At 42.5% G+C, this 26,901-nt stretch overlaps 2 protein-coding genes across 2 annotated transcripts; both read left to right on the top strand.

The window, feature by feature from the left end:
- Window positions 1-7: 7 nt before the first annotated feature.
- On the top strand, window positions 8-9,106 carry acad9 (acyl-CoA dehydrogenase family, member 9). The gene is made up of 18 exons (XM_055027071.1): window positions 8-278; window positions 841-934; window positions 1,037-1,138; window positions 1,904-2,010; window positions 2,108-2,208; window positions 2,359-2,437; window positions 2,551-2,722; window positions 3,665-3,738; window positions 3,815-3,890; window positions 3,968-4,038; window positions 4,581-4,700; window positions 4,776-4,904; window positions 5,407-5,486; window positions 6,105-6,231; window positions 6,333-6,410; window positions 6,983-7,111; window positions 7,705-7,777; window positions 8,699-9,106. Exons 1-18 carry the CDS (start codon window positions 99-101, stop codon window positions 8,797-8,799), a joined length of 1,893 nt encoding a protein of 630 aa, XP_054883046.1. The 5' UTR covers window positions 8-98; the 3' UTR covers window positions 8,800-9,106.
- On the top strand, window positions 9,086-25,388 carry efcc1 (EF-hand and coiled-coil domain containing 1). The gene is made up of 9 exons (XM_055027069.1): window positions 9,086-9,434; window positions 11,870-12,678; window positions 14,467-14,882; window positions 19,577-19,698; window positions 19,835-19,976; window positions 20,219-20,375; window positions 21,735-21,893; window positions 23,108-23,177; window positions 23,337-25,388. The coding sequence occupies exons 1-9, from the start codon at window positions 9,086-9,088 to the stop codon at window positions 23,468-23,470; spliced, it is 2,358 nt and encodes a 785-aa protein (XP_054883044.1). The 3' UTR covers window positions 23,471-25,388.
- Window positions 25,389-26,901: the final 1,513 nt, after the last annotated feature.

Here is a 26,901-nt window from a genome sequence, read left to right as displayed (position 1 = left end):
AATACCAACGTCATCAACATGCGTCAGAAACGGGTGAAAGGGCACACCGCCGGTGTTTGATAAGGCGAGTCCACGGAGGTTGTTTTAAGGCTTTCATAATGAACGCGAACAGCTTCCTCGCGCTGTCCAGAGCTTTCTCACGCGGAAAGGACAGACTCGTCTGTCGCGCGTGGCACGCGGGGAAACAGGCGCTGCGTGTCCAGCAGCGGAGGACGATCAGGACTCATTCCAGGAGTCTGGCCTACGCCAAGGATCTGTTCCTGGGTCAGATCAACAAGGTAACGCAGGAAGTTTCTGGTGAACAAGGCGAAACGGTACGAAGGTATTGAGCTCACTTTCTGAGTCAACCAGGGCAAGAAAACTCACCAAAAACCTGAAATTCAATCAATCAAGTTTTATTTGTATAGCACATTTCAGCAGCAAGGCATTTCAAAGTGCTTTGCATAATAAACACAAAGTCACGCAACGTAGAATTAATAATCAAAAAGTACATTAAGTCAAGTGACATAACAATGCAAATAAAACACATTTAATATGTAGGTACAATTGCAGCCATTTCAGCCAATAATCATCAAATTTGTAATCGATTACGTGTCAAATCCAACTGTAAACAGGTGCGTTTTTAGTCAAGATTTAAAGAGATCAGCAGCAAGTCCACAGAGGCGCATTAAAACTGTCTCTAGTCCAGTTTTTAGTCCATGTTCATCCTGTTACTTTTACTCTTTGGGTTTCTGCACCTGCCTCTCCAAACCAGAATCAAAAGATGGCAACAAAACAACTGAAATCCACAATGTTTATGTACAAGGCAGCATTTGGAGTGGTGGTATTTGTCTCCTCCAGGCCGAGGTCTTCCCTTATCCAGAGATCGGAAACGAGGAGCTGGAGGAGGTGAAGCAGTTTGTTGCACCGGTGGAGAAGTTCTTCAACGAGGAAGGTGAGAGAGGAGGATCTGCAGTGCTGGAGTCAACTGGTCAGTCAGCTCTTTTCTGAAGTGTCGTCTTTTTTAACCCCCTCCATCCCGTCTCCACAATTCCAGTCGATTCAGCGAAAATCGATCGAGAAGCCAAAATCCCAGCAGAGACTCTGAATGGGCTGAAGGAGCTGGGCTTGTTTGGAATCATGGTCCCTGAGGAATACGGTGAGACGGTGGGATCCCAGCAGTGCACACTATACCCCCCATCCTTCAACGAGTTTGAATGAATTTACTTTTAGAAGAATTTTTCTTACACTGCACTTTTACTTGATTGATTTGATTCTAAAATGCTGCTGCTCTTACTAGAGTAAAAATTTTGGATTCTTTCCACACTGAATGAAGAACAAACATGTTTTAACCAAATAAATCACCACACGCACACACACACACACACACACACACACACACAGCTGCAGTTTTTGTTAAAATATCAGAAGTTCTGTATTGTAAAAAGAAAAAGTTTCTTTTGTGTAATTTTGATTATTTTGTAACAATGCTATTTATATAAATTATTGTGATTTTGGTCTTTAAAATACCAATATTCCAAGAAAGTGTTTTGGAAAATGTATTTATTTTTTCTTTTCTTGATTCTGTTGTTATTTTTTGTTGTCGTTTAAACACTTATCTTCATATTTTGGTCGCTCAGATGGTGTAATTTTTAAATATTAAATAATTTTGATTTTTGATCAGTCACTCAGAACGTGAGTCGCTTTTTTTTTTTCCTTTTTTTTTTTTACCAAATACTTTTTTTTTTCACTCTCACTCTAGCAATTTTTCGGACGGCTACATTTTACTGTCGAATGAGTAAAAATAGGTTGAAGTGGTGCTGCTCTCACTTGAGTGCAGTTTTTGGGTCCTTCCCTAAAAGCAGATAATCCTCAACATGTGTTCTAATGCGTTCATAAAACATCTCCGGCTTCCTGATCACAGGTGGCCTCGGACTCTCCAACACCATGTACGCCCGGCTGAACGAGATTATCGCTCTGGACGGCTCTATCGCCGTCACTCTGGCCGCGCATCAAGCCATCGGTCTGAAGGTAGCCGTCGCATGCCGCTTTATTTGCGTCGAGCCTCGGTCTGCTGACCCCGTCGAAGTCGTGGCAGGTGTGCGTGTTAAGAGTCGTGTGGTTTCAGGGGATTCTGATCGCTGGGAACGAAGCCCAGAAGAAGAAGTATCTGCCCAAGCTGGCTTCAGGAGAACACATCGCCGCTTTCTGTCTTTCAGAACCTGGCAGGTACAGAGTAGATCCCAACAACTCCTTCGTGACCCGGTCCGGAGTTTCCTCTGAAGCTTTTTCTTTCTTTTTCAATTTTTTTCATTGGTCTTCTTAGCTTCACACTGCCAACCAGTTTCATGTTTCATGCTTGTTTTCTTCTCCCTTCAGTGGAAGTGATGCGGCTTCCATTCAGACTCGGGCGACTCTGTCTGAAGACGGGAAACATTTCCTGATCAACGGTTCCAAGGTGACGCGTATTAATTTTACAAAAAAAAAACAACAAAAGAAAAAACCTGTCCCTGCATGTCTCTGTTTCTGTGGGGCGACTCTTGAGTTCCTTGTCGGTTCTCTCATTTGTAGTTCTGGATTTCGAACGGAGGCTTCGCAGACATTATGACGGTGTTCGCTCGGACCGAAGTGGAAGTCGACGGGGTGAAGAAAGACAAGATCACTGCCTTCATCGTGGAGAAGGCCTTTGGGGGCATCAGCAGCGGCAAACCTGAGGACAAACTCGGCATCAGGGGTTCCTACAGTAAGCCGTTCATTCATACCGACAACATGTGGCCTTCAGGCCGTTTTACCTTTGCTACGCAAAAGTATTCACACCCACGGAAAAGTTGTACGTCTCGTCGTGCTACAACCACAAACTTCATGGTTGTACCTTGATGTAATCCAACCCTTCCTTTTGAAAGGGGAAGAATTTGAAGAGATTTTGCTCAAAGTAAATAGAGGTTTTCCCTCCAGTCAAACTAAGTTTGACTGATTTTCATAGAAGAATGAGCAAAACTCATCTGTGAACGCTTAAAGCTGAAACACACTTTAAGGTATTTACCTGCATGCATGCTATGCTTTCAGATAAACATATTTCATTTGCTAAAAAAGTCAAACCACGTATTGGTTTCTTTTTGTCCTCACAATGCGTCTGATTTCTCTGCTGCCGTTTCTGGGAAAACGATCGGATCCGTCTCCCGGAGTCTCGTTCGCAAAGCTTGCATTTGCACTGACCGGGTCCTGAAACGTGTGTGTGTGTGTGTGTGTGTGTGTGTGTGTGTGTGTGTGTGTGTGTGTGTGTGTGTGTGTGTGTGTGTGTGTGTGTGTGTGTGTGTGTGTGTGTGTGTGTGTGTGTGTGGATGTGTGTGTGTGTGTGTGGGTGTGTGTGTTTTAATTCATAAAAAACAAACCTGACGTAAAACTAATATTCCGGAGGTGTTTTACGTCAGAAATTCATGGTTGCATGTGGGTGTGTTGAGTGCAGAACCTGAAAACGTTTAGGTACAGCTGTGGTTTATCAGGAAAATTGCTGGTGTTTGTTGGTACGGTTTTGTAAATCCGATTTTTTTTTTTGGTGTGTGTGTGTACGTTGTTTCTACCTTTTGACCAAACATACACTTTTAATATGAGTCTCTATAAATGAGAACCCTGATACTAAGCGGCGATGATGATGATGATGGCATCATTGTTCTTTGTTCTGAAGCGTGTGAAGTGTCCTTCGACAACGTTCCTGTTCCTGTGGAAAACGTGATCGGAGAAGTAGGAGGCGGGTTCAAGGTAAACTCTGCTCCGTTTTCATGCTGACTTGCATTCATACGTGTTGTTTTAATGACGTTCTGTCTTTGTCGAACAGGTCGCCATGAACATCCTGAACTCTGGGAGGTTCAGCATGGGCAGTTCTTGTGCTGGAATGATCAAAAAGCTGATGGGTAATAAAAAAATATTTGTGTATACATCCACTCCCAGAAACAGAAGTGGTGACTGGTTTTATTCTTTTTTCCTTCAGAGTTGACCTCTGAGTACGCCGTCAGCAGGAAGCAGTTCAACAAAAGCCTGAGTGAATTTGGGATGATCCAGGTGGGTTTCCCTCACTGGTGCAGAGTACTGCAGTAACTAGTTACATTTAAAGTAAGGCTTTTTATTTTAATGTACTTTTTACTTTATTTTGACTTGAGTAATTTTATTATAAAGGATCTCTCCTCTTACTCACCTGGAGTTCTGGATTCTCTAGGCACTGATCGAAGAACAAATACGTCTTCACTAGAACTGACCAAATAAAGACGCACACACCGGTTGTCTTTGTAAAATTTCTGAATTTAAGGTTTTTTGTTGTTGTCGTTTTAGTCTGTTGAAATTCAAAAATTTCCACTGAACTTCATATTTTGGCCCATCTGACGATGTAAATTTTAAACATTAAATGATTGGTAATTTCATCAATTACTCAATGCTTTTTGCGAAATAATTTTTTTTATCTTATTTGAGTAACTTCTTGGATGGATACTTTCTGCTTTTACTGGCGTAGAAAACAGTAGGCAGAAGTGGTGGCGCTTTTAATCGAGTGCAATCTTTGGCTGTTCACCCCGACATAATGACGCGCTTTGACTCGCTTGCCTTCGCAGGAGAAGTTTGCTCTGATGGCCATCAATGCCTTCGTGATGGAGAGCATGGCGTACCTGACTGCGGGGATGATGGATCGACCAGGAGTCCCAGATTGTTCGTTAGAGGCCGCCATGGTTAAGGTTGGACAGCCGGACGTCGTTCACGTTGATAATGACAACCCGAAGCGTCGGTCACAGCGTGAACGTTGCGTGCAGGTCTTCAGCTCAGAGGGAGGCTGGATTTGTTGCAGTGAGGCTCTGCAGGTCCTGGGAGGCCTGGGCTACACTAAGAACTACCCGTTTGAGCGCTACGTCAGGGACTGTCGCATCCTGCCCATCTTCGAGGTGTGTTGGCTAACAGGAGGGTGATTTCTTTTCTTTCTTTTTTTTTTTTAAATGACTGTCAGACAACTAGCTAACCTCTTGGCCTAAATGAAAAGATTGTCCTTCTTTACTTTGTAACATTTGTTTTCGATGAACAAAAATGAACAAAATGTTTGTCACGTGTCTGCATTGATGAGAAGCGAATCCGGCAATTCGGATCATTGTTAGCCGATCATCAGGTCTAGAGAGACAAAGTAGTGCTCAGCATATTTCCTATAGGAGGATGACATGTTATTGCTGTAAGTGACCAGCAGGTGGCAGGTGATTTTGTAACTCGCAGCTCTTCTTTCTTCATGTTTCTTTCTTCACCTAATTTGAGTAAACTTTCAGAGAGTGAGTGCCAGAAACATCAGAATCTTTCTCTGCCACAATGAACAAGCTCCCACGCGCTGCTGTTTTTATGGTTTTGAGCGTTTTTAGTCGTGAGCAACATCAGAACAGTGAACCCGCCGTTTGTGTCCAGGGGACAAACGAAATCCTGAGGATGTACATCGCGCTCACCGGGATGCAGTACGCCGGCAGCGTGCTCACGGGAAAAATCAAGTAGGTATAAAACGCCACAGCATGGGTCACACCCCTCTTGTGATTAAAGTCATAATTTAATTATTATTTTTTATGTTGGTGGAGTTTTCCACTTGTTATTGACGAGAATGTCATTTTTCTAAGATGTCATTTTGCCTTGAGATGTAATAAAAAATTTTTCAAATTACGCTGAAATGAGACGAATCTCTCTGAGCAGAAAGCTGGTGATATATTTATTTATGTTTTTAATTTATTTTGAACAGACAAAAAGTAAAAACCAGGAAAAACAAAAATTAAAACAAATGATCATGCCCAATTCACAAACAATTTCATATGCATCTCATTTCTCGTCACAAACAAGACATTCGGTTGAATAAAAATACATTTTCATCCACCTCTGCCAGTGATATTGTTAAGTTTGGGCCGACTTTTAAAGTAAGGATGCTTAAATTTGTTTAAACGACTTATTAAAAATCATTTTAAAAAAAACATCGGCATCGATTTTCCTTGTGTTTCGAATCGCTAAATGAACTCGTACATCAGAGGAAACGGCTGAGTTTTGGTGGTTTGCAGGAAGTCAGTGAAAACGTTTTGTAGGCGCTGTGTCTTAGAGACGTTTTTGTTTTTTTCCCCTCTCAGGGACATGAAGAAGGGAAACGTATTCATGGCCCTCAGCGAGGCTGGGAAGAGGCTGAAGACGTCACTGGGAGCGACGGAGGATCTCGGCCTGACGGGGAAGGACGGGGTGGTTCATCCCAGCCTGAAGGTGAGCAGCTGCTTCAACCTCAGCAGGATTTCTGTTCTCTTTTTTTTTTTCGTCCAGGTGGTTTTCTGGCACTTCTGTGACTTTCTGTTTCTGTCTGAAAGGAAAGCGCTAAGAAACTGGAGCAGAACGTGAACTTTTTCAAGACGACGGTGGAGAGCCTTCTGTACAGATACGGGAAGGTATTTTGATTTTCTAATTTCTTTAAATAGACGAACAGAATTTGGCTTAGAGAAAATCCAATCAGTCTTTTGTAACAGACACATATAACTGAGCTGTGCAGGGTGGCAGCATGTTGGAGTCGCTCTGTATTTAGTTTGAGATTTCATTTGACTTTATTCAAGAATATCTTCGTTTTTGTTCTTGTTGTGGATTTTGTGTAGTCGGACTGATTTCTGGCGATATTTTTCTGTTTAGCTAATTTTCCTTTGGGATCAATAAATTATTTTTTAACTCATTAAGTAAGTGCTCAAACTTGGTAAACAAAGTATTTTTGGGATACAGTCTAACCCGACGTCCTTTGAATCGAGGTCGTTTTACCTTTTTATGAAACTGTTTCATCTCTATTATTTCATCTCTACAAAACCTTTTCATGTCTCTGCATCCCTCTCTCTTCTGATCATTCTGCGCGTGGCTCTGTTATGTTAGGATTACACATTTGTGATACAGTAATTATTTTTTGCTCCCTCTCTACTCGTCAGTTTTAAAGAGTCAAGGCTTCATATTGTTCTGTTTCTCTTCAACCCGATTTCAGACCATCGTGGACGAACAGCTCGTCCTGAAGAGGGTGGCGGACGTCCTGATCAACCTCTACGCCATGACGGCCGTCCTGTCCAGAGCCAGCCGCTCCATCAGCATCGGCCTCAGGAATCACGACCATGAGGTGTGTGTCGACCAAGAGCCGGCACGGCGGGGCAACGCGCAGGCCGTACGCGCAGGCCGTACGCGCAGGCCGTACGCGCAGTCAATGTCTTACCGTCCCATCTGATGGCTTTCTTTAAAAAAAACCAATCCAAGCTGCTCTCACCTCCCAGAAAGAGTCCACCTTTAATTCAAGTCCATTTGTTCAGCTGGAAAATTTCATTTGCCAAAAGAATCAAAAAGTGATTCTCATTGAAAACTTAACATCCAACCTGCTGCATTTCCAACAGAGCAGAGTTCATTTTCCTCCTTTCAAAGTTGGATTTGACTCTTTCGGTGTGACATTTCACCACCGTGGTATAACGTTTACGTATTTAAAGCATTTCCCACATTGTGCTCCGTTCTGGAGGGATTTGAAACTGGCCGCCCAGTCGTCTCCCATCCAGTGTGGCGCAGCTGGAGAAGAGCTGCCAACAGAAGCTTGTGCTGAGCTTGTGGCGTCATGTTCAGGAAGACCTGAGCCTTTAATTGGATTAACAGAGTGTGGAGCAAAGCCTGTGAATTCTTGTGTAAACACATTTATTAATCCTGCTGTGATATGGTCGCTCCTTCTAGGTTCTGCTCACCAACACATTCTGCAACGATGCCTACTTCAAGAATAATTACTCCATGGTTCAGCTGCAGAAACGTAAGTAGAAGCCGCTGTGCTTTGGTGACAGGAAGTTCGGCTCTCATATTTTTTTGCTCCGCTTTGCAAATCTGAATGTTTTATGTAAAATAACTCCTGGTCCATTTAGTGATTTTATTTATTTTTTCTGCAAAGTCTGATAGACGCATAAAAGCTCATTATTAAGTGAAATTGTTGGGAATCGAGCTGCAGAGCTTCGCCGCCATAAAAGTCTCCAATAACACCAATAAGAAATGGATAAATATGGCGACAAAACGGGTAAAATGAGAGTGCTTCTTTCAGAACCACGGCATCAGCGTTCAGATTGATGGAGGATGTCAAAAACCAAAAAGAAATATTCATATAGCGCCGATTCACATCAAATAAGTCGTTACAATTCAGTCACACACACAGATTCCCAGTGATGTCGATGTCGTTCAGTTTGTTGTTTAAATGAAAATATTGCCCATCTAAAGGAACAGCATCGACTCGTCTGAATTGCAGCATTCACTTCTCTGGTGAATTATGATAAAAAAATAAATAAAAATAGAGCAATTTTAGAGTTTAGATCGAATATCTTCATCAGTCTCAATCGTAAACTGAACTTCACTGCGTTCCTTAATCTCAAGGATGTTTCCCAAAAAGCTTAGTTACAGTGCAAACTTTTTTTTTTTTGTCTGAACTTCTTTCCACAAGAACTTTCTGTCAGCCACAGGTTAGCTTTGTGCGCTGAGCTAATATTTGTCCTGGGAACTTGGCCTGGTCCTCTTGGTTCCATCCCCGGTTGTTTTCCTCAAAAGCCACCATTCACTTCACTTCCGCTGTGTGTCTTTTTACACAAAGGAATGTGAAAAAATGTTCAAAGGATAGAGATATTTTTATGTTACTCTGCACCACAGTCCAGACAGATGATAATTAAACAAATGTGTTCCTTCTCCCCAGATTCTCCAGAAAACAACGACGCCAGCATCAAGAAGATCGCCCAGGCGGTTCTGGAGAACAGATCCTATATTTGCTCTCACCCTCTTGAAAGAACATTCTGATTTCTCTGCTGCCTCAGTTTCTGTGGCCAGAGGAGAAACGCAGCACGATCACTGTGTTTTCTCAGCCGTGGTCGTTGAGCAAACAGTTTTTTTTTTAAAGTCCAGATTTCTTGTAAATTGCCGTGTGTAATAACATGTTTAGGAGATGGATCATATCTGCTTCTCCCAGTCGGACTTCTTCTCTGAGAAAGTCAAGAATAATTTGTGATGCTTATTTATGGCTTTAGTGAGCCATAAACTCGTTTTAATATTTTTGTTGCAGCTGTCAGGTTTTTAACAGAAATAAATGAGTGACTTTAAACTGAAAGCCGTACCTGGGAACTGCGTTGTTTCTGCCGCGTGCTGCCAGCTCCTCTCCTTCAACCATCCACAGCTTCACCACCGACTGAGGAAAAGGCTGGAACACGGGATGAAAACAACCTTTGACCTGGACTCTGACCTTTCTTTGGCACCGACAGAAAATACTGGAACCCTGACACATTGTAGTTTGAAAATACGCCAAAACATCCCAACTTCACCAGTCATAAAAAGTCATGACTGCAGAGCAACCATTATCCAGAGGGGGGCGCCCAAACGCACCGACGAGACCGACCCTCGAAGAAGATCACGATACTGTGCATCAGTTGGTGTTCACAGTTAGTTATTGATTTTAATTTTTTGTTTTTTAGGGTTGGGGGTCAGATCATGTAATGAGCGATTTATGTCCCTAAGGTACCTGAACTGCACACAGCTGAACAGAACCCATAAATTGTACTCAAGTGAGAGTAGAACTACTTCAACAAATTTTTACTCGGGTAAAAGTAAAAAATTAGGCGTCCAAGAAATTACTCAACTAAGAGTAAAAAAGTATTTGGTGAAAAGTACTGAGTAACTGATAAAATTATCAATAATTTAGGATTTAAAAATTATATCATCAGATGGAACAAAATGTAAATGAAATAACAAAAGGCAAAGGAATCTCACTTTGCACAAGCTCATCCCAAATTTTCAAAAAGTGCCAAGGTGTGGGTGAACAGGTTCTACCAGCAACGCTCAGGAGGAGCGCAGCAGATGTCACGGTCAGAATTCAGGACACAAAAAAATAAAATGCACAGAACCGCGCAGAAAAAAAGAGTCCTGGGGTGTAAATGACTGTAGGAGGATTATACTGCCAAATGTTGTTTTAATGGCGGCATTTGATCTCCTGCAAGTGTCAGTTCAATTCCAGTTTTCTGGCCAATCACCAATATTTACAATAACCTTGACCAATTTGTTTCTGTATTAAATACAGCATAAACGCTGCAACGTCTTCCAACAGTAATCTGTGAAACGCAGCCATCCCTCAGAGAGTTGGGACGATAGAAAAGATCTGTGCAGAAGATCTGCTTCATGCTTAATTCTGGACCGATTATCAATCACCTAAATGAAAGAAAATTGGCCGATCAATTTGCGCATTAAGATTACTGCCACTCAGTCCCTGGACCTTCATCCAAAAGGATCTCGTCAATCTTCATCAAACAGGCCTGACGTCCAACATACTGTTGATGGTGAAAGCAGAAGATCACCTGTTCACAGGTGACAAGTTGGTCGTCTCCACGCAGTGCAGTGCCGTTTGCTTTTAGAAACCAAACGACAGTGTCCAGACTGACCTCTGGCTTTTCGGAAAAGTGACAAATGAAACGAGGGAATTACTCATTTCGATCAGTTTCTTCTGCGATAAAAGTTCTTTTTCAGTGTTGCATGGGAATACTGGGCTGTTTTGTGCAAACTGGCTGAAATTCCACCATCTGGAGCTTCCATCAAAAACATGTCAATAAGGGCCAGCAGCTCCCTCCCACACACACCCATGGGGAAATAGTCTTGGACAGATAGCTCTGAACTCAGTCTGCTGCAAGGAACCAGAACTTTATGTCTTCAAGCTTTTAAAGGTCATTTTATCCTGTGTTTAAGAATCAATTGAACTTAAAGAGTTCAACTGAAGAACCACCGCAGAGTGATGAAGTAGAACAATCTGTTAATGTGGTGAAAGTGCAGGATTTTTTAAAAAGGGTTTTCTATCATGCTGAATGCCTGGCTGTGATGTTCAACACGCTGCTGTACCTGTAGGGGTTTAATTATGAGACCTTCATAAGACATGTTACAAGCAAACCCCCTTAATGAAAAGTCTAAATTAAGTTTCAGGGCTTGCTATCTGAAGCATATGTGCTTTTCTTTTTCTTTTTTTCTACCCCAGCAGAGTAATGAGGGAATCTTTATTGCAATGAAGTGCTTGTCATGTGTGTAAAACCTTATTGAAATGCTTTTCAGTCTGCGGAGTGCTTCGTCTAGTCCATGTCAGGCCCAAATAAAAATGAAAACCAACCAATTAGTTGCATGAAATAAAACAAAAAAACAATAATAATACATGCTTTGAACTTTTTCTTTTACTATTTTGTAACCACAAACTGCAGAGTATTTTGTTGGGATTTTATGCTTCGAATCAACTCAGATCTGAGGACGCACGTTTTGTGGTTCTCACTTTTCTTTTGGGTGTAAAATCTGAAAAGTGTGGTGTGAAGTTTTATCCAGGCAGCTCCAGGTAGACAGATGGACAAATACTATAGTTAAAATAATTGTATTATTTCCTAAATTATTGTGTTTTACAAAATCTATCTATCTATCTATCTATCTATCTATCTATCTATCTATCTATCTATCTATCTATCTATCTATCTATCTATCTATCTATCTATCTATCTATCTATCTCTCCATCCATCCATCCATCCATCTCCATCTCCATCCATATCTATCTCCATCCATATCTATCTATCTATCTATCTATCTATCTATCTATCCTTCAAAAAAGTTGCTTAAGTACTAGTTGCATGTTTCTACCCAACTCTGCATAGACGTCATGTGTTGGAGACAGCAGCTCATGTTTTGATTTTTACAATCATTATTTAGTTTATTCATTGTTATTGTGAATAAAAATGAAATGCATTGGTTGACATGTGGATTCCGTTCTGTCAAGCCTGCATTTTAAATCTATAAACCTTTGTTCAATTTGCTTCCATTCTTCTTCTTTTTTCTGAAGGTTGCTGTTTCTTTCAGTGTGCTGGTGGATGTTGGGGGCAGTGCTTCGTGGTCTCTCTCAGCAGTGGGGACACGTTCTGCAGAAGGAGTCGGAGTGGTGGCGAGCGGCGAGCGTCTCATGGAAATGTTGTCTGGTCCAAACGATGGATGCCGCCGACTCCCCTGACCCGTACAGCCGCCCGGCGCGCAGGACGCAGTGGATCGTGAGCACCCTGGCTTACCATTACGGACTGGACCGGGGAGTGGAAAACGAAATCATCGTGCTGGCCACCGGCCTGGATCAGTATCTGCAGGAGATATTCCACCACCTGGACCACGGAGGACGCGGCAAAATCCCCGAGGAGGACTTCAACGTCCTGTGCGAAGTCCTGGGCCTGAGCGACGAGCCGGAGTCGGAAGAGTCCGCCGGGCTGCTGGACAACCTGCCCAGCGCGCTCACCTTCAGGCACTTCCACGCCAAGCTGTGCGGCTACTTCACCACGAAGGCGGGATGCCAGTACGAGGACGACCGGCTGCTGGTCGGGACCGACAGCGAGCACATCGAAACTCAGATCCGCCTGCGGAGCCCGCTGAAGCGGCGGGAGACGCTGCTGTCGCTCGGTGCGAGCGGCGGCTGCTCTCCCTCCGCGGCGCAGCGGCGCGCTTTGGGCTGCAGGCTCGGCTCGCCGGGCTCCTGCAGCAGGGAGTGCTACGAGGAGATCGTGGCTCTGGAGGAGGCGGAGGACAGGATAGGGAAGCTGGAGGACGAGAATGCGAGTCTCAGGGAGCTGGTTGAGGACATGAGAGCCGCGCTGCAGAGCAGCGACGCTCGTTGTTTGGCTCTGCAGGTGAGGAAAGGCTTGGACACAACTTTATTTATTGAGGCTATCGGTCAGAGACAGGAGGAGGGTCTTAGCGCTGTCAATCACCCTCATGTACTCTGCGACTTAAAAACAACAACAACTAAATGTATGAAACTTTAACAAAAACTGCAGGCGTGTGTATTGGTGTGTGTCTGGTGAATTTTTTGGTTTAAACTGGTTTGTTCTTCATTCAGTGGGTGGAGAATCCTGGCAATTACTCAAATAAGAGCAGCAAACTACTCAGATAAAAGGAAAAAGTACAGCGTAGTAAAAATATTCCTAGAAACATATTTTTTAAAAAAAGGAAATGTATTGTAATTGTAAACCTTCTTATGCCGCACCGTCCCTCATTACACGTCACCTGCTCCTGCTTGAATCCATCAAACATTCAAGTTAACCCAGTTTGGAGTTGGACAGCGTTGGACCTCAATGATGACGTGGTCAAAATACTCACTTGTCTAATATCTGCACACAGTGCAGTTTTATTGAGAGCAGAATCTCACACATGAAGACCGCTGGTGAGTGTTGCAAAGATTTGACTGTGGAGCGGCTGGCATGTTCACAACACAGTGCAGGTCCTGAGTGGTGACACGACGCTCGGTGTCACGAGAATATTCTGAGGCGGCAAATTTTTGCAGCCAGTCAACAAAAGACGTCACAGGTCCCACAGAGGCCCACGGTCTGGAAGGGTCACTGCAGTAGAAAACATCAGATGGTTGTTGAATCGCAGGCAGTCCCTGCTCACACCATGGCAGTCACCATGGTGGTCACCATGAAGGTCACTATGAAGGTCACCATGGCGGTCACTATGAAGGTCACCATGGATGTCTCTCATCTGCAAACAGACATCAAGCACGGCTGCGACCGGGACGGGAGATAACGTCTGACGTGTCTCTCGTACCAGGCTGGTAAATTAGCGTTCGATCTGTAAAACAGAAGAAAAAAGTTCTCAAATATTCAGTCAGTGCTCCGGACTGAATGCGTTTGATCTGGAACTTTTCACAACTCAGGACTGTAAAAAGTGTCTGATGTTGTCAATGGTCTGCTGGGACATCAGTCCATCCCACGTGCCCGTTGCAATCAGCTGCTGCCGTGTGTGGGACTCCTAATGACACGTCTCACGGCGTTCCTGTGAACTTAGGTGACCTGTGACATCACCAGGGTGCTCAAAGGTCCTGGTTTTCACAAATATGTCCATTTCTCATGACATACTGTTAAGTTTGTTAAAGTTATAATTACTTTCATTTTTTGTGATGAATGTAACGGAAATTTATTGTTATTATTATTATTATTATTATTATCATCATCATTATATTATCCATTGATAGAGTTTTAAAAGCACAAGTATAACTTTATGTCAAACCACACATTCTTTAAAAGTGTATTTCTGAGACTGTTACTTTTTATGTTTAAGATTACATTGACAATACAATACTTTTTTTTCAAAATATAATTTTTATTTAATATTATATATTTAATATAATATTTAAATATATAATATTTAGAGGAGATTACAAGTCTTTAAGTAAACAGAGTATGATTGAGGTGTTTTGGAAATGGACAAAAAAAGAAACAAAAAGATCAACATCTCTCCACTTGTCTGCACCATTTAAGCTCTTTGAAGCTCATGATGTTCCAGTTGCTTGCATTTACATACCCAGGACTGTTTTAATCTGAAATATTCCTTCATGAATGAACTTTGTCAACCAGTCAAGCAACAAAATGTTCAGTCACTTTGTGGGATTAACTTCATCTCCTCTCTTCACGTCGCAGGTTGGCCTCTGGAAAAGCCACTCCAAGCATAAACCAAGGGAAGGACGCTTGGTTTCCCCGCGGACGCTGGCCTCCCACAACAACAGCTCCAACAGCAACCTCAAGAGCCTGCAGAACCTCATCCAAGAGATAGAGTACCTGCACAGCTCCAGAGAATGGCAGGTGGAGGAGACGGCGTCGCGCAACCAGAGACTGGAGCAGGAACTGTGGAGCTGCAAGGAGGCCGTCGCTGCGTTGGAAGACAGCAACAGGCTTCTGAAGACGGAGCAGGCGAGCATGAGGAGGAAGGTTGAGGAGGCCCGGCAGGCCCTGCTGAGCGGACTGGAGAAGGTGAAGGACCTGGAAGCGAAGGCCAGTCGTGTTCCGGTGCTGCAGAGGCAAGTTGTCCAGATGGAGTCTCAGCTGCTTTACTACAGGTACAGATGCTTCACTTTACGTAACATCAAGCTGTTTATCAGAGCAACTCCACAGGTGTTTTAGACAACCTCAGATCACACCTACTGGTGGTTCTCTGACCAGCAATCCTGGTCTGAGTAATGTAGTGATTTAATCTGTGTATGCACAACTGTGTTCAGGGTTAGTTTTTCTGCATGAAGTGCCAGGTTTGTGGCCGTTGCAATAAATAATTGATTCCCACACTGCAAAAAACCCCACAAAATCCTGCAGAGTATTTTTCTAGTACAAATCTCTTAGTGCACTTGGAGAAAAGACAAAACTAACTTACAAGTAACTGTTCAGCAAGTTACAGGAGCTTGTTATAAGTAAATAACTTCTTAATAGTGAATAGATAATAGTGCTGGTTCCATTGGTATATAATTTTGTTCATAAGAGGGAAAAATGTCTTGTTATAAGTGAAATAATCTACCTATGCATTTTCATCAATATTAAGTTTTTGTCATGTAGCACATTACAGCAGAAACATAATAGTGCAAAATTACAAATTTATAAAGAAAACACCATTCAGACAACAATTCAACAAACGCTACGTTTTGTCGAGTGCCATCACCAAGACCGTTAAACATCAAACATGTTGGTCAGTGTTTCATTGAACATGGTTCAAAGGCAACTAACTCTGAAACAGGCGGGTGTTTCGTCTGGATTTAAAGGAACTCAGTGTTTCGGCGGTTTTGCAGTTTTCTGGACGTTTATTCCGTATTTGTGACGCATGGAAGCTAAATGCAGGTTCTCCATGTTTGGTTCTGGGGATGCAGAGCAGAATCAGAACCAGAAGACTTGAGTGGTATGAACGGTTGATACAACAACAAATCTTTAATATGTAAATCTGGATGAGCAGAAATAGAGGTGAGGACATGTTTTTTTTTTTTTTAATTGTACATTATGATTCAGCAAAAACAAAAATGCTAAAACATCCCAAGAAAATAGCTAGTGAAAAGTACAGCTAGGTGTGTGGGCTGTTAGGCCGTTCTGGCTCTGGGAGGTATAGCAGATGGAACAGATGTTCCGTCTGCTATACCGTGTATGAGCTGTTTAGCGTCACCTCCTGTTTATTGAGCCCATTTTTAAGTCGGGGCTTAAAAACTACTCATTTGTCTGCCTGGTTGAAATAAAGGGCCCAGTTTTTAGCAGATTGTTGCACGAGAAGAACCTCAGTGGTGAAAAATCCAGCGCTGAATTGTTGATCCTCCTAAAGCAGAACAGAATGACTCTGTTTACCTTGGGCTTAATGCCTGAGATGCTCGTGCCTTGCTGGTCAAAAGGCTGACGTGGGCAACTATTTTCATTTTCAGCCCCCATCTGGTGAACTTCGCTGAGCGAGCTTCGTGTGCAGCCGGTCGGCCGGCCGGTTGGCCGGTCTGGCTCAAACTCTTGTTTTGGAACTGTTGGCTTCAGTGGGAGTCAAGGTGTAATTGAACTTTTGAAGTACAAAGCGTTTCAGTTGAATGTTTATCTCTCGTTCAGTTGCTCCTGCTTCAACCGTATAATCAGTGTCCGCAACTGTGGCTTTTTGGCTTGCAGATGTCTCTAAATACTTGTAATGTTCACTTTATGCTGCTAAGACACAGTCTGGCATGAGCAGACATGTGATTAAAGCTCGTGCTACGGCCTGCTTTTGGGTTATTTCAAATAACAAATTTGAGACATCTAGGTGTTGTCCTGTGACCCACATTCTGCTAATCTACGCAAACAGGGTTCCAAAGTCGTCTCTCCACTCTTCCATAGACACTGTGATGGCAAATAATTCAACACCACAAAAGCAACAGAGAGGCCTATTGAGTGAGAACCTTAACAGCCGACGGTCCTCATCAATCTCTGCTCACTTCTTTCATTCTGCCTCTCAATGAACAATAGTGCAGAGTCTCCCCTATAGAAAGGTCTTAGCAACTGATTCCCCATGACTGTTTGAACCAAAGGCCTGACACTTTCTTGGTCTCAGCCAACCCAAATATTACTTTAGATGGTGCAACATTAAGAGGTGTAATTAGGAATTTGAAGTAGATTATTGATCCTGTTGGGGTTTTTTTAATATTTACTGTTAATGTACGGAAGTTCGTCTCTGATTAACAGCATTCTTCTGATTTGCATTTCACAAGCATTAGCAGGGTAAAAGCTAACACACTCATTCTCATCAATTCAAAACTAAATTCAAAGTACAGAAATCCATTTATTTATTTGTTTTATTTCTATTTAGACTTTTGGAGCCATTTTGCAACTAGTCTTTGACATCATATCTGCCATTTCCAGACGAGTCAGATATGATGTTTTTACATCACTAAAGACATTTAATACTTCTTCCAAACTCCTACTCCATTGTAAATAAAACTTTGTTTTTGTTTTACCAAGCAAACCACGGTACATCGGGAACAAGGTTTCCCCAGACAGATGACGTCAAAATCGAAATGACAAAACACTCAACGACTGTAAAGCTCAATGCTAGAAGGCAAACGACATGAGCTTGTTTTGGGTGAACCGGAACACAAAGCGACACCTTCCAGTCATTGTGTTGATAAATTCTGTAGAATATGACTCCTTGATTATAGAAAAAAAGATAATAGTTGAGCTATTGGACCAGCCGCCAAAGGTCGCTTTGAAATAGACTTCAGGAGGTTGAGTCTTAAAAACCCAGTTAGTTAAAGCCTAATAACTTCCCTCAGCAATTATTAATCAAATTTAAAGAACTCCTCTTAGGGATTTTGAGCTGTCCGCTTTAGTTAAGGGACGGGGGGGATTGAAAGTTATCAAAATCTTGGACATGGCCAAGCGGTAACAGTGATGTTTTTGCCCAAGCAATCCCTGTAACCTTCACACAGAAGGGCTAAAATGCATAAAACTTATCATGAGTCATTCATACTTGATGCCCAACCATACTGCTGTGGTCATATATTCACATCATCAAAGCCCCACCAAATCAGAACAGGAAGTCACTTTTTTTCCCTTTCTCGGAACACTCCACTCTCTAGACCCTTTTCACCTCATCAACATAATCTTGTGTCATATCACAGATGACAGGTTGGTCTCGCTTGCTTTAAAGCAAAAGGAGTTTCTGCTAGTGGCGAAGTCAAACCACACGTCTGCTTCCGAATCAGAATCAGTGTTTGCTTTCCCAGCTGGACTCCCTGGTTCCCAGAAGTTCCACTGAAGCATTTCAGAGGATGATCCAGGAGTAAGTGTTTCTAAACAAAGAGTTTTCATGTGACATTTAAAATGTCACCGTATCATCAGGAATGCTTGAGACGCAGCCTTGCTCTGACCGACGTCAATTAATCAATTAAAGAGCATTCGGTCGCTGGTTAGCCTGCAGGAGACAACCTTTCAGCGGGCTTAGCTCTTGAATGTGAGTGTAACCAGAGCAACCAGGAAGCCTTGTGTTTGTTTCACTACAGCTGCCGGCCTCCTCCCCCACAGTGACTTAAACATAACTCTCCGACTGATTGCCTGTGAGTCCGTAACGCTTACTACTGAACAAAGAGAGCTCAAAGACATGTCTTCCAGCATCGCCTGACTTGTGATAGCAGGACGTAAGCTCGAGCGCCCGGTGATTTCCGAGGCAAGCTGCTGAAAAACCTTTTAGCTTTCCTCCTCCAAGATATCATCATCTGGAAACACTTACACAGTGATTTATGAAGGCCCCTTATTGGCTTTCCCCCCAACAAAAAGGGCAGCCAGCAAAAGAAAGTTTGAAAATTTTGAAGCATTACAGAAGTTCTGATCCACCCAAACTGCATCATCAGACTTCTTTTTTCTTTTTTTAAAAAATATATACATCAGGGCAAAAGATGTCAAATTGATTACGACACCAAGAAAATTGCTAAATGTGTATGGGAGCAGCTGAATATTTCTACATCTACCTGCATGTACGAAGCCGTGTTTTCTGAAGGTTTCTTCCAGCGCTGCACACTTACAGCGCCGTTTTACCACTGACCCACTTTGCTGTAAAAATGTCTCAAAGACCCGGAGTCTGGCTTCAATTACCCCACCCAGCTCTGGCGTACGGCATCACACGGCCTCTATAAAATTATCGTGGCAGCGCAGTAACGCGCACCACTTTTTGTTGCATGTTCTCTTTCATGTTTGCAAATCGGCTCCAACCGAACCGTCGACGGTGTGTGCATGTAAAGTGCGGCTTCAGTGCAGGGTGTTCCGAGAACGTGGAGACGGCCTCTCATCAGGATTCAAACCATGCAAACCTGCACTGTTCGCTTAAGCAATCAGTTGACATCAATAGTCATTACAAATGTGTTAGTTAAATATAACCGTGCACTGTTAGCAGAACATCAATCCACACAGATTGGTGGTTAATTCCTGTTAATAATGATGATGTCCTGCTTGCAGCTAATCAAAATGCAACATTTATGGTTGGAATAATCCATCAGACCAATAAAAAAACCACCAGAAAAATAGGATTAATAAAAGAAAGTATGTTTAATACCTGCTTCAAGCTTAAGCTCAAATGCCACACTTAATTCGACAATCAAGCTCTATCAGAATCCATGCACCAAATTTTATATTAAATCTCCTGAGTTCTACCATTATTTTATTATCATCTCCATCATCATCGCAATGAACACTGTGAATGAAATTCTCAGGTCCTGGTGGCCGTCTGTAGAAGAATGAACGACTCCATGCCTGTTCTGAACCCCATGTCTTTCAGGTCTGAGATGTCCAGACTTCAGCCGGCGAGCAGCGCCGGGGCAGAGCAGCGGCCGTGCTGCCAGGACCGCCACCATGACCGCCGTTCACCAACAGGCCGTGCTGTGACCACCCCTGACAAGAGTGAGGAATTTTGTCATTGCAAAAACGCTAAATGACTGTCAAGCTTTTAGTCCTTCAGTGCAGAATAAGACACACGTCGCTCTGAGGTGTTCTCAGGTAACGGCGCTGCAGCAGTAACGTTGTCGATGTGCTGCAGTGCCGGTCGAGGAGCAGCTGTTCCGCTCGGTGGAAGGCCAAGCTGCTTCGGATGAAGAAGAGGACAAAAGGGCCGGAGACCAACAGAGGCAGGTGGAGGAGGTGAAGAGGATCCTAACCAGGCTGTCCTGCTGTGGCGGAAGGTGAACTCACCTGGGGGTCAGACACGTTCGTACGGAGTGGAAGGGGTGAAAGGTTCCTTTGAAATATGCTGCACAAAAATCATGCACTGCATGCCTTTCATTCAGCTCTCTAGTACTCTGTGGCGGCCTGTCGCACAAACACCAGTGAGGTTTGTGTTTGTAAAAGCAGAAGGGGAATGAATACTTTAGGACTGTGGGGTTGCAGACAGAATGAGCTGCTGTTCGTCTGTGTTCTTCGCCAGATGTGGCGATGAGGCTCTGGGGAAGCTGATGTTTCGTTTCGGAAGCTCGAGGAGCGAAGAGTGTCACAGTGCTGTGATGGAGCTCCTGGAGAGAGTCACCAGGCTGCACAAGGAGCTGAAGCTGAAGGAAAGCCGAGCAGAGCTGAACATGGACCAGGTACACACCACCAGCCCTGACCTCTGACCCAACCAGAATGGTTAGGTCAGATTTAGCTCCTCTGCTTTACCCCAGTGCCAATTAGAAATAGCTAATCAAAGACAGGAAAAGGGTTTTAGCACTCGCTGTCAATCAGCCTCCAGGTGGCGCTCTCTGATACATCCTATACTCTCTGTTACATTGCAATTTCTGTCTGACATCAGAGCCTGTTGTGAACGCTCTGGCTAATTAGAATGTCCACTCATGACAAAATAAAAGTGTTTGGTCACCTTTGTCACCTAATGAAATTCACACATCATCACCTTCCTAATGTGGGGGCACTGATTTTTATCAGCATAGATTTCCTTAATTTTGAGAGCTCTTTTATCAGCTGATCCTTACACGCCTCCAATCACCTCCACCTCAGCAAAGATCTAAAAATCAACTGCTGTCGTCTTCTGCCCTGCAGTGAGACAGGTTTGGCTGTTAGCCCCGCCCACCAGGTCATGTCTGCACAGTTGCAGTTTACAACAGCCACTGTTGTAAACTCTGCAACTTTCTTTCTGTGTGTGACGACATTTCAGACAAAAAAAACTGGTGTCGGCAAAAATCAGAATCGGCAGGTCAGGCTTTTTAAAGATCGATAGCTGGAGAACGGCCAGAAAACTGCAATCATTGCACCCCGACTTCCTAATCGTGTTCAGGTCTTCTTTTTTTGCCTAGAAAAATAAATAAATAAAAGATCAATAGCCCCATAGTCACGTTATTGGTGATCAACCCAGAGGTTGTGGTGTTTATCAAGGGGGTGAAAATAGAGTCACATAGAACGAATGCAGCTGCGTTGATAGATGTTTGTTTCACCCTGAAGGCTGAGGGCTGCAAAGCTCTTCTGGTGACACACACACAGCTGCGGAAGCATCAACAACACACACAGAGCGCAGTGACTTTATCAGGATGTGATTGTCGCTTTGGCCTTTAACATACTTTGCCTGCATGGTGGGTTGGAATCTCTGAATCAATTCTGATTGGTTCGTAGTTTTGTGATCTGTTTTCACCCAAACAAACCCACAAATTGTCTTCAGTGTTTGATTGTTGTAGAGATTTGTTTTTGCTTCGTTTCTGCGATCGTTGAGAGAGAGATGTTTTCTTTATTTTTGTATCAAACGTGACATAAACGCAAAAACCTCCTCCAAAGAGCCAATGGACAGACGGACCTTTACTCAATTATTTTCAGGTGACACTTTTCCAACTTGAAGAATCATTGTAGATTTAAAACACCGTTTTGATGTATATTTTACTAATTAGTTCACATAAAGTACTGCTTTTTAAAATGCAGCGAGGATCCTGGTGTTGCAGTGCATCAGTTTGATCTCCTTCCAGATGAAGGACTCTCTGGTGCGGGAGCTGCAGCAGAGGGCCGAGGACACAGAGCTGCTCACCGTGGAGCTGCAGTCGCTGGAAAGAGAGAAGGTCCGTCTGTCGCTGGTGGAGGAGAAGCTCGTGGACATCCTGCAGCTTCTGCGGCAGCTCCGAGACTTGGTTGGTTTCGGCGTCGCTGTTCTGTGATTCCGCAGGTCAATTCTGATTTAGTCCTGAAGCAATAGTCGGGTTAGGACATTTTAGACCTGTTACTGTGGAAAATAAATATTTTTTTTGTTATTTGCGTGTCAAACTTGCACTGATAGACCTTTTAAAGATGGAGTATGTTTTAATCAAGAAAGCTGAATAAGCTTCAAAAATGTATATGATATGAAAAGTGAATATAAGACTCTTGTCTAATCAATTTTCTTGGTACATTCTTGGCATAATCATAGCCCTGCCGGCAGAGAACCCAAAGATTTTACTCAAGTAAAAGTAAAAAGGATCCGTCCAACAAATTACACAAGTGAGATTAAAAAAGTATTTGGTAAAAAGTCTACTCAGCTATTCACTAACTGATCAAAGCATAAATCGTTTAATATTTAAAAATTACATCATCAGACAGACCAGAATATTAAGTTAAATGTAAATGTTGGTATTTTTAAGGACCAAAATGACAATAATTCATGTATATATATATAAAAAAAAATTCAAATCAGTTTCTTTCACTAATAATAAAAATAATAATAAAAAGAAACTAGAAACTGCAGGTGTGTGTCAAACATTGCAGTCAAAATGAAACACAAATTTAAACACAAAACAAGTGCAGTATATGTCTGTGTTTAAAGTTCTGTATAAGTAAATCGACACTGACATAAAATTTTGCCAGGGGTGTGAATATTTTTAGATTTAACCCAGGATAATGGAATCCACTGAAACTATGAGTTTTAGCAAAAGGTTACAAAAGTCTCAAGCTGACAGCAGCCTTTCTGTCTGCCTGACTGATGAAGACACAGAGCATAAAACAGGATTATTGATCAATAATCAAAAACAGCTTCCAAAAATATCTGCAAGGTGAGATTAATTGTAAATATTTACATGTTTAACGACATAAATGTCAAAATTGCTGTTTTCTTTTCCTCTTTACTTGCAATTACTTGTTTCTGTCCTTCTCCAACGTTTCTGATTTGGCTTACGTCTCATAATCCCAACAGTGAGAGAATGAGAACATATATAGCACTTGTTGCACATGTGTGTGTGTGTGTGTATGTGTGTGTGTGTGTGTGTGTGTGTGTGTGTGTGTGTGTGTGTGTGTGTGTGTGGTCATGTTTCTCTTTTAAAGTGCCTTTTAATGACCCAACATCCAGCTGAAACTAGTCGCCGTCTTGTTTCAGAACGTCTCTCGAAGGTCCCTGGGGAAAATGTTGCTCAGTGCTTTGGAGTCCGGCAGCAACCCGCAACACGGTTAGTGGAACGCGCCCGGCCAACGCACGCACCGAGTTCCGCTGAACGAGACGGCGGCGTTTGCTGTTAGACGGAGCGGGGAACTGCGGGAAGTTTCTGTTGGTCTGCTTGTGAATGTGCTCCGACTCAGCTCAGCGTCTGCTCCCGTCTCCCTCACAGGCAAAGCGCACATCCTGGAGGTGCTCGGCGCTCTTTACCACGAACTGGCTGCGTGCGAGATCCTTTCATCTCACGGACGTCTGCAGAGGGCGCAGAGTCAGCAGTCACTCCACAACCTCGTCATCTCCTGCTGAACAAGAGCGCCACCCTCTGGGCCCACCGCCCCAGGAGACCTTAACGTAGTTGGTCTCCAGTATGTATATATACACAGTAAACCAACCTTATTAACGATTCTCTAGCTTTAAAAGCTAAATTTATCCGATTTATTGGATACATTGTTGATTAAATGTTGATGTTTCTACACACTTATTCATTGTTTGCTCGTTTTTTGTTTTTTTTTCTTATGGAAAAGATTTTAAACTTGACTTAAATTCATTGAGGTCCTTAAAGACATCCTCTCTCGTCTAGTCGAGGATGGGCATGCCTAGCAAATTTTGTTTGATCAACATAACGTGGGGGTTTATTTTTATTTACAGAACCTTGTGTTTCAGTTCAAAGTATTCCCAGATGGAGTTTTCCTTTCTCCTTTTTTTTTCTTGGCTTCATTTCAGCTACTGTCAATGAGAAACGCTCCGCTCGATGCTGTTATCTCTACTGATGCGTGACCAAACTACCCACAACAGCTCACCGCACATTGCGCTTTTATTTTGAAATCCGACACGCAAAATGAAGCAGTGACGTGTCCATTGTAACACGAGCTGTCTTCATCAGTCATGCAGTCAGACCCTGCTGTTTTCCCCTCTCCACTTTTGTTATGTTTCTCAACTTCCTGTCCAGTTTTGTTTTTCCCATTTTTGTTTCCTTGCATTGGATTTTCTTTTCTTTTCCTTTGGTTTGGTTTGGGGTTTTATTCAGTGCATCCTCATGTCTCATTCCTATTAACACGCTTGGAGTTTTATGTTCTTCATTTAGAGTCTTGATGTATGTGCCTGAGGTTGAACTTACTTTGAGTACAGTTTTTTTTGTCAGTAAATCTTTAATTTTGTAAATTGTAGGTTTTTTTTTGTTGTTGTTGTTGCTTTTGTATTTGTGTCCTTTTTCCTGTGTGGGTTTGGGTCTTTAATGTCTTTTAAAGAAAACTAGAAATATGAAATTGACACTATGTAGCACTAGCACCCCCTACTGGCTTGCCCACGACATTGACGCCACAAAGGAACGTGCCAAATCCCAAAAATCCTAACAAATTATTCAAACCCTCAAGTCTCTCAAGCAGAGATTTCCCAGTTAGCCAGAGCTATTCAAAAATAGCAGAGCCTTTAACAGAATTCCAGGACCAACGGCAAACGTTTTCAGCAGAGACCCAATTACCTATAATGAACGGAGGACATCTTTCACCTCACTTGTGGACTCTAAAGGCATATCTGCTGACAAGCTTCGCCTAATGAAAAGGCAGGTCGCAGGTCCAGCAAAAAATATCTTGAACATTTTGTAGCAGAAATGAAGAATGGTGATGACTTTACCAGCATTATGGTTGAGCCTTTATTGTCCAAAGAGTTTCAGAGGCAAAATGTGTAAAAGGTCTAATGGGCTTGAGAGGATGCTGAGGGTTAACAGACATTTTTAATGTCCTGAACGCATGTCTTCAAGCCATGTCACGTGTTGAAGGACAATCAAAAGTTGTAATCGCCAGGCTGAAGTTATACTTATGGAATCAAGAATTTCTTTCAGACACTTTGCAGAGTTTGTGGCCGTTCAGGTAGAGATAAAATCCATTCCTCCATTTTTTTACACCCTTTACCCTAGTGGGGTCAGGAGGGTCATTTCGGGTCAGGACGCCCGAAGCTAGACGTTCCGGGCAGGAGACAGGGTCACCCTGGAAAGGTTGCCAGTCTGTTACAGGGCAACACAGGACAAACAACCATGCACACACACTCACCTAAAATTCAGAGAGACCAATTAACCTGACAGTCATGTTTTTTGAACCGTGGGAGGAAGATGGAGAAAACCCAACATGTACAAGGAGAACATGCAGACACTGAGCAGAAAGACCCCAGGCTGGGAATCAAACCCAGGACCTTCTTGATGTAAAGCAACAGTGCTACCAACTGCGCCACTGTGCAGCTCACAGAGATAATATGTATCATTTTCCTTATGTAGACAAAGTGCTGTTCACGCTTCCGCCTAAAGAGTCACAATAGGCTTTAAAATAAACAGATCCAGGTCAGCTTTCACAATCCAAACCACGATGCAAAACATGACGAGAACAGACGTCACAACCTTAAAGGCACCCTGTTTGTTTGTTTCTGAAACAAGCAGGATGAGAAATGCCCAAACTTCTCAGATAAGCCTTTGGTGGAGAACCACATATATATTAAGGATAATATTTCTCATTTTCAAGCATCCCTATGTGTTAATTCACACATCACATTTGGTAAATGGCCTGTACTTTATCAAGTCCAGAACACTTCACACTACATTCAGTCATTCACACACTAACAGTGGGAAGCTATGGATAGTAGCCACAGCTTCCCTGGGGAATATTGACAGCCAACACTGGACCCACTGACCACCATCAGCAGGCAAGGACACATCAACAGTGCAGAAATTGAACCAGAAACCCACCAAATGAGATGGATGAACTTCTACCACCACGGTCACCATTTGTAAAGGAGGGCATCCGACTTGTCTTCTTGATAATTATATGACAAAGTAAAGGTTTCTTGGCCCTATCAAAACAGCTTCAGATGAAACCACGGCAACTGCAGCTCTCGGTGTTAAGAAGGCTGGTCAGTCTCACATCAACGATTGTTCCTCTGTGGGTGTTCAGAACCCATCTAAAACCACTACACAAAGTGACTGCACATTGTTTTATATTTATATTCATAAATTATATTGGCCATCTGAGAATAAACTGGTCCATGTGTGGCTACTGCTTGTCTTGTTCACCAGTTTGTTTTTTGTTGTTGTTCAGAGTGACCTTGAGATTGTATGAAGGTGCCTATGAATAAAATAAAAATTATTATTATTTGATGTAAAATGTTTTCCTATCAAAAAAAGAGAGGAAAAAAAAACCCAAACAATATTATTAATTCAACTTCCTCCATACAATTTGAGCACAGTTTGGTGAAGGACCTGCGTATATTTTCCAGCATCATCACCAAAACAAAGCAAACCATTATGAAGTGGTTCATAATGAGAAAGTGAAAGTTTGGACATGTGGACCACATTCAGTGTCATGAAGATCTTCAATCTTTCATCAGTTCAGAAAAAACGCTAATTGTTGTAAACTCCAATTAAGCAACGAAGCTTCTCAAAGTTCAATTAAGACAACCATCAAGGAATAACATTGTAAAAAATACAGAGTCTTCACAAAACCCTTAAACTTTTAAAACATTTGAAATGTCCTTCGCTGTGTACTCTACCACAGGACAATTACAGCAACAAAAAAAAAAAAAAAAAGAGAGCAGGTTTTCAACCTTTAACTCCAAAAATATTTACATTGCGGGAGAAAACATAGTTTGACTTCACAGGTAATTTTTGGAAAATAAAGAAGCAATAATAATAATAATAATAATAATAATAATAATAATAATAATAATAATAATAATAATAATAATAATAATGC

Source organism: Poeciliopsis prolifica, unplaced genomic scaffold (assembly GCF_027474105.1).
Source record: "Poeciliopsis prolifica strain line A6 unplaced genomic scaffold, Auburn_PproV2 SCAFFOLD003, whole genome shotgun sequence".
NCBI classification, from domain to species: Eukaryota; Metazoa; Chordata; class Actinopteri; order Cyprinodontiformes; family Poeciliidae; genus Poeciliopsis; species Poeciliopsis prolifica.
This window is presented reverse-complemented; position numbering and strand designations above follow the sequence as displayed.

Bases quoted from the DNA above. Each gene is read 5' to 3' on its own strand.
- acad9 (XM_055027071.1), top strand. From the start codon at position 99: ATGAACGCGAACAGCTTCCTCGCGCTGTCCAGAGCTTTCTCACGCGGA. The intron at 2,438-2,550 runs GTGACGCGTATT...TCTCATTTGTAG, and splicing joins TCCTGATCAACGGTTCCAAG to TTCTGGATTTCGAACGGAGG. The intron at 3,739-3,814 runs GTAAACTCTGCT...TTTGTCGAACAG, and splicing joins AAGTAGGAGGCGGGTTCAAG to GTCGCCATGAACATCCTGAA.
- efcc1 (XM_055027069.1), top strand. From the start codon at position 9,086: ATGAGTGACTTTAAACTGAAAGCCGTACCTGGGAACTGCGTTGTTTCT. The intron at 19,699-19,834 runs GTGAGGAATTTT...GATGTGCTGCAG, and splicing joins TGTGACCACCCCTGACAAGA to TGCCGGTCGAGGAGCAGCTG. The intron at 20,376-21,734 runs GTACACACCACC...ATCTCCTTCCAG, and splicing joins CAGAGCTGAACATGGACCAG to ATGAAGGACTCTCTGGTGCG.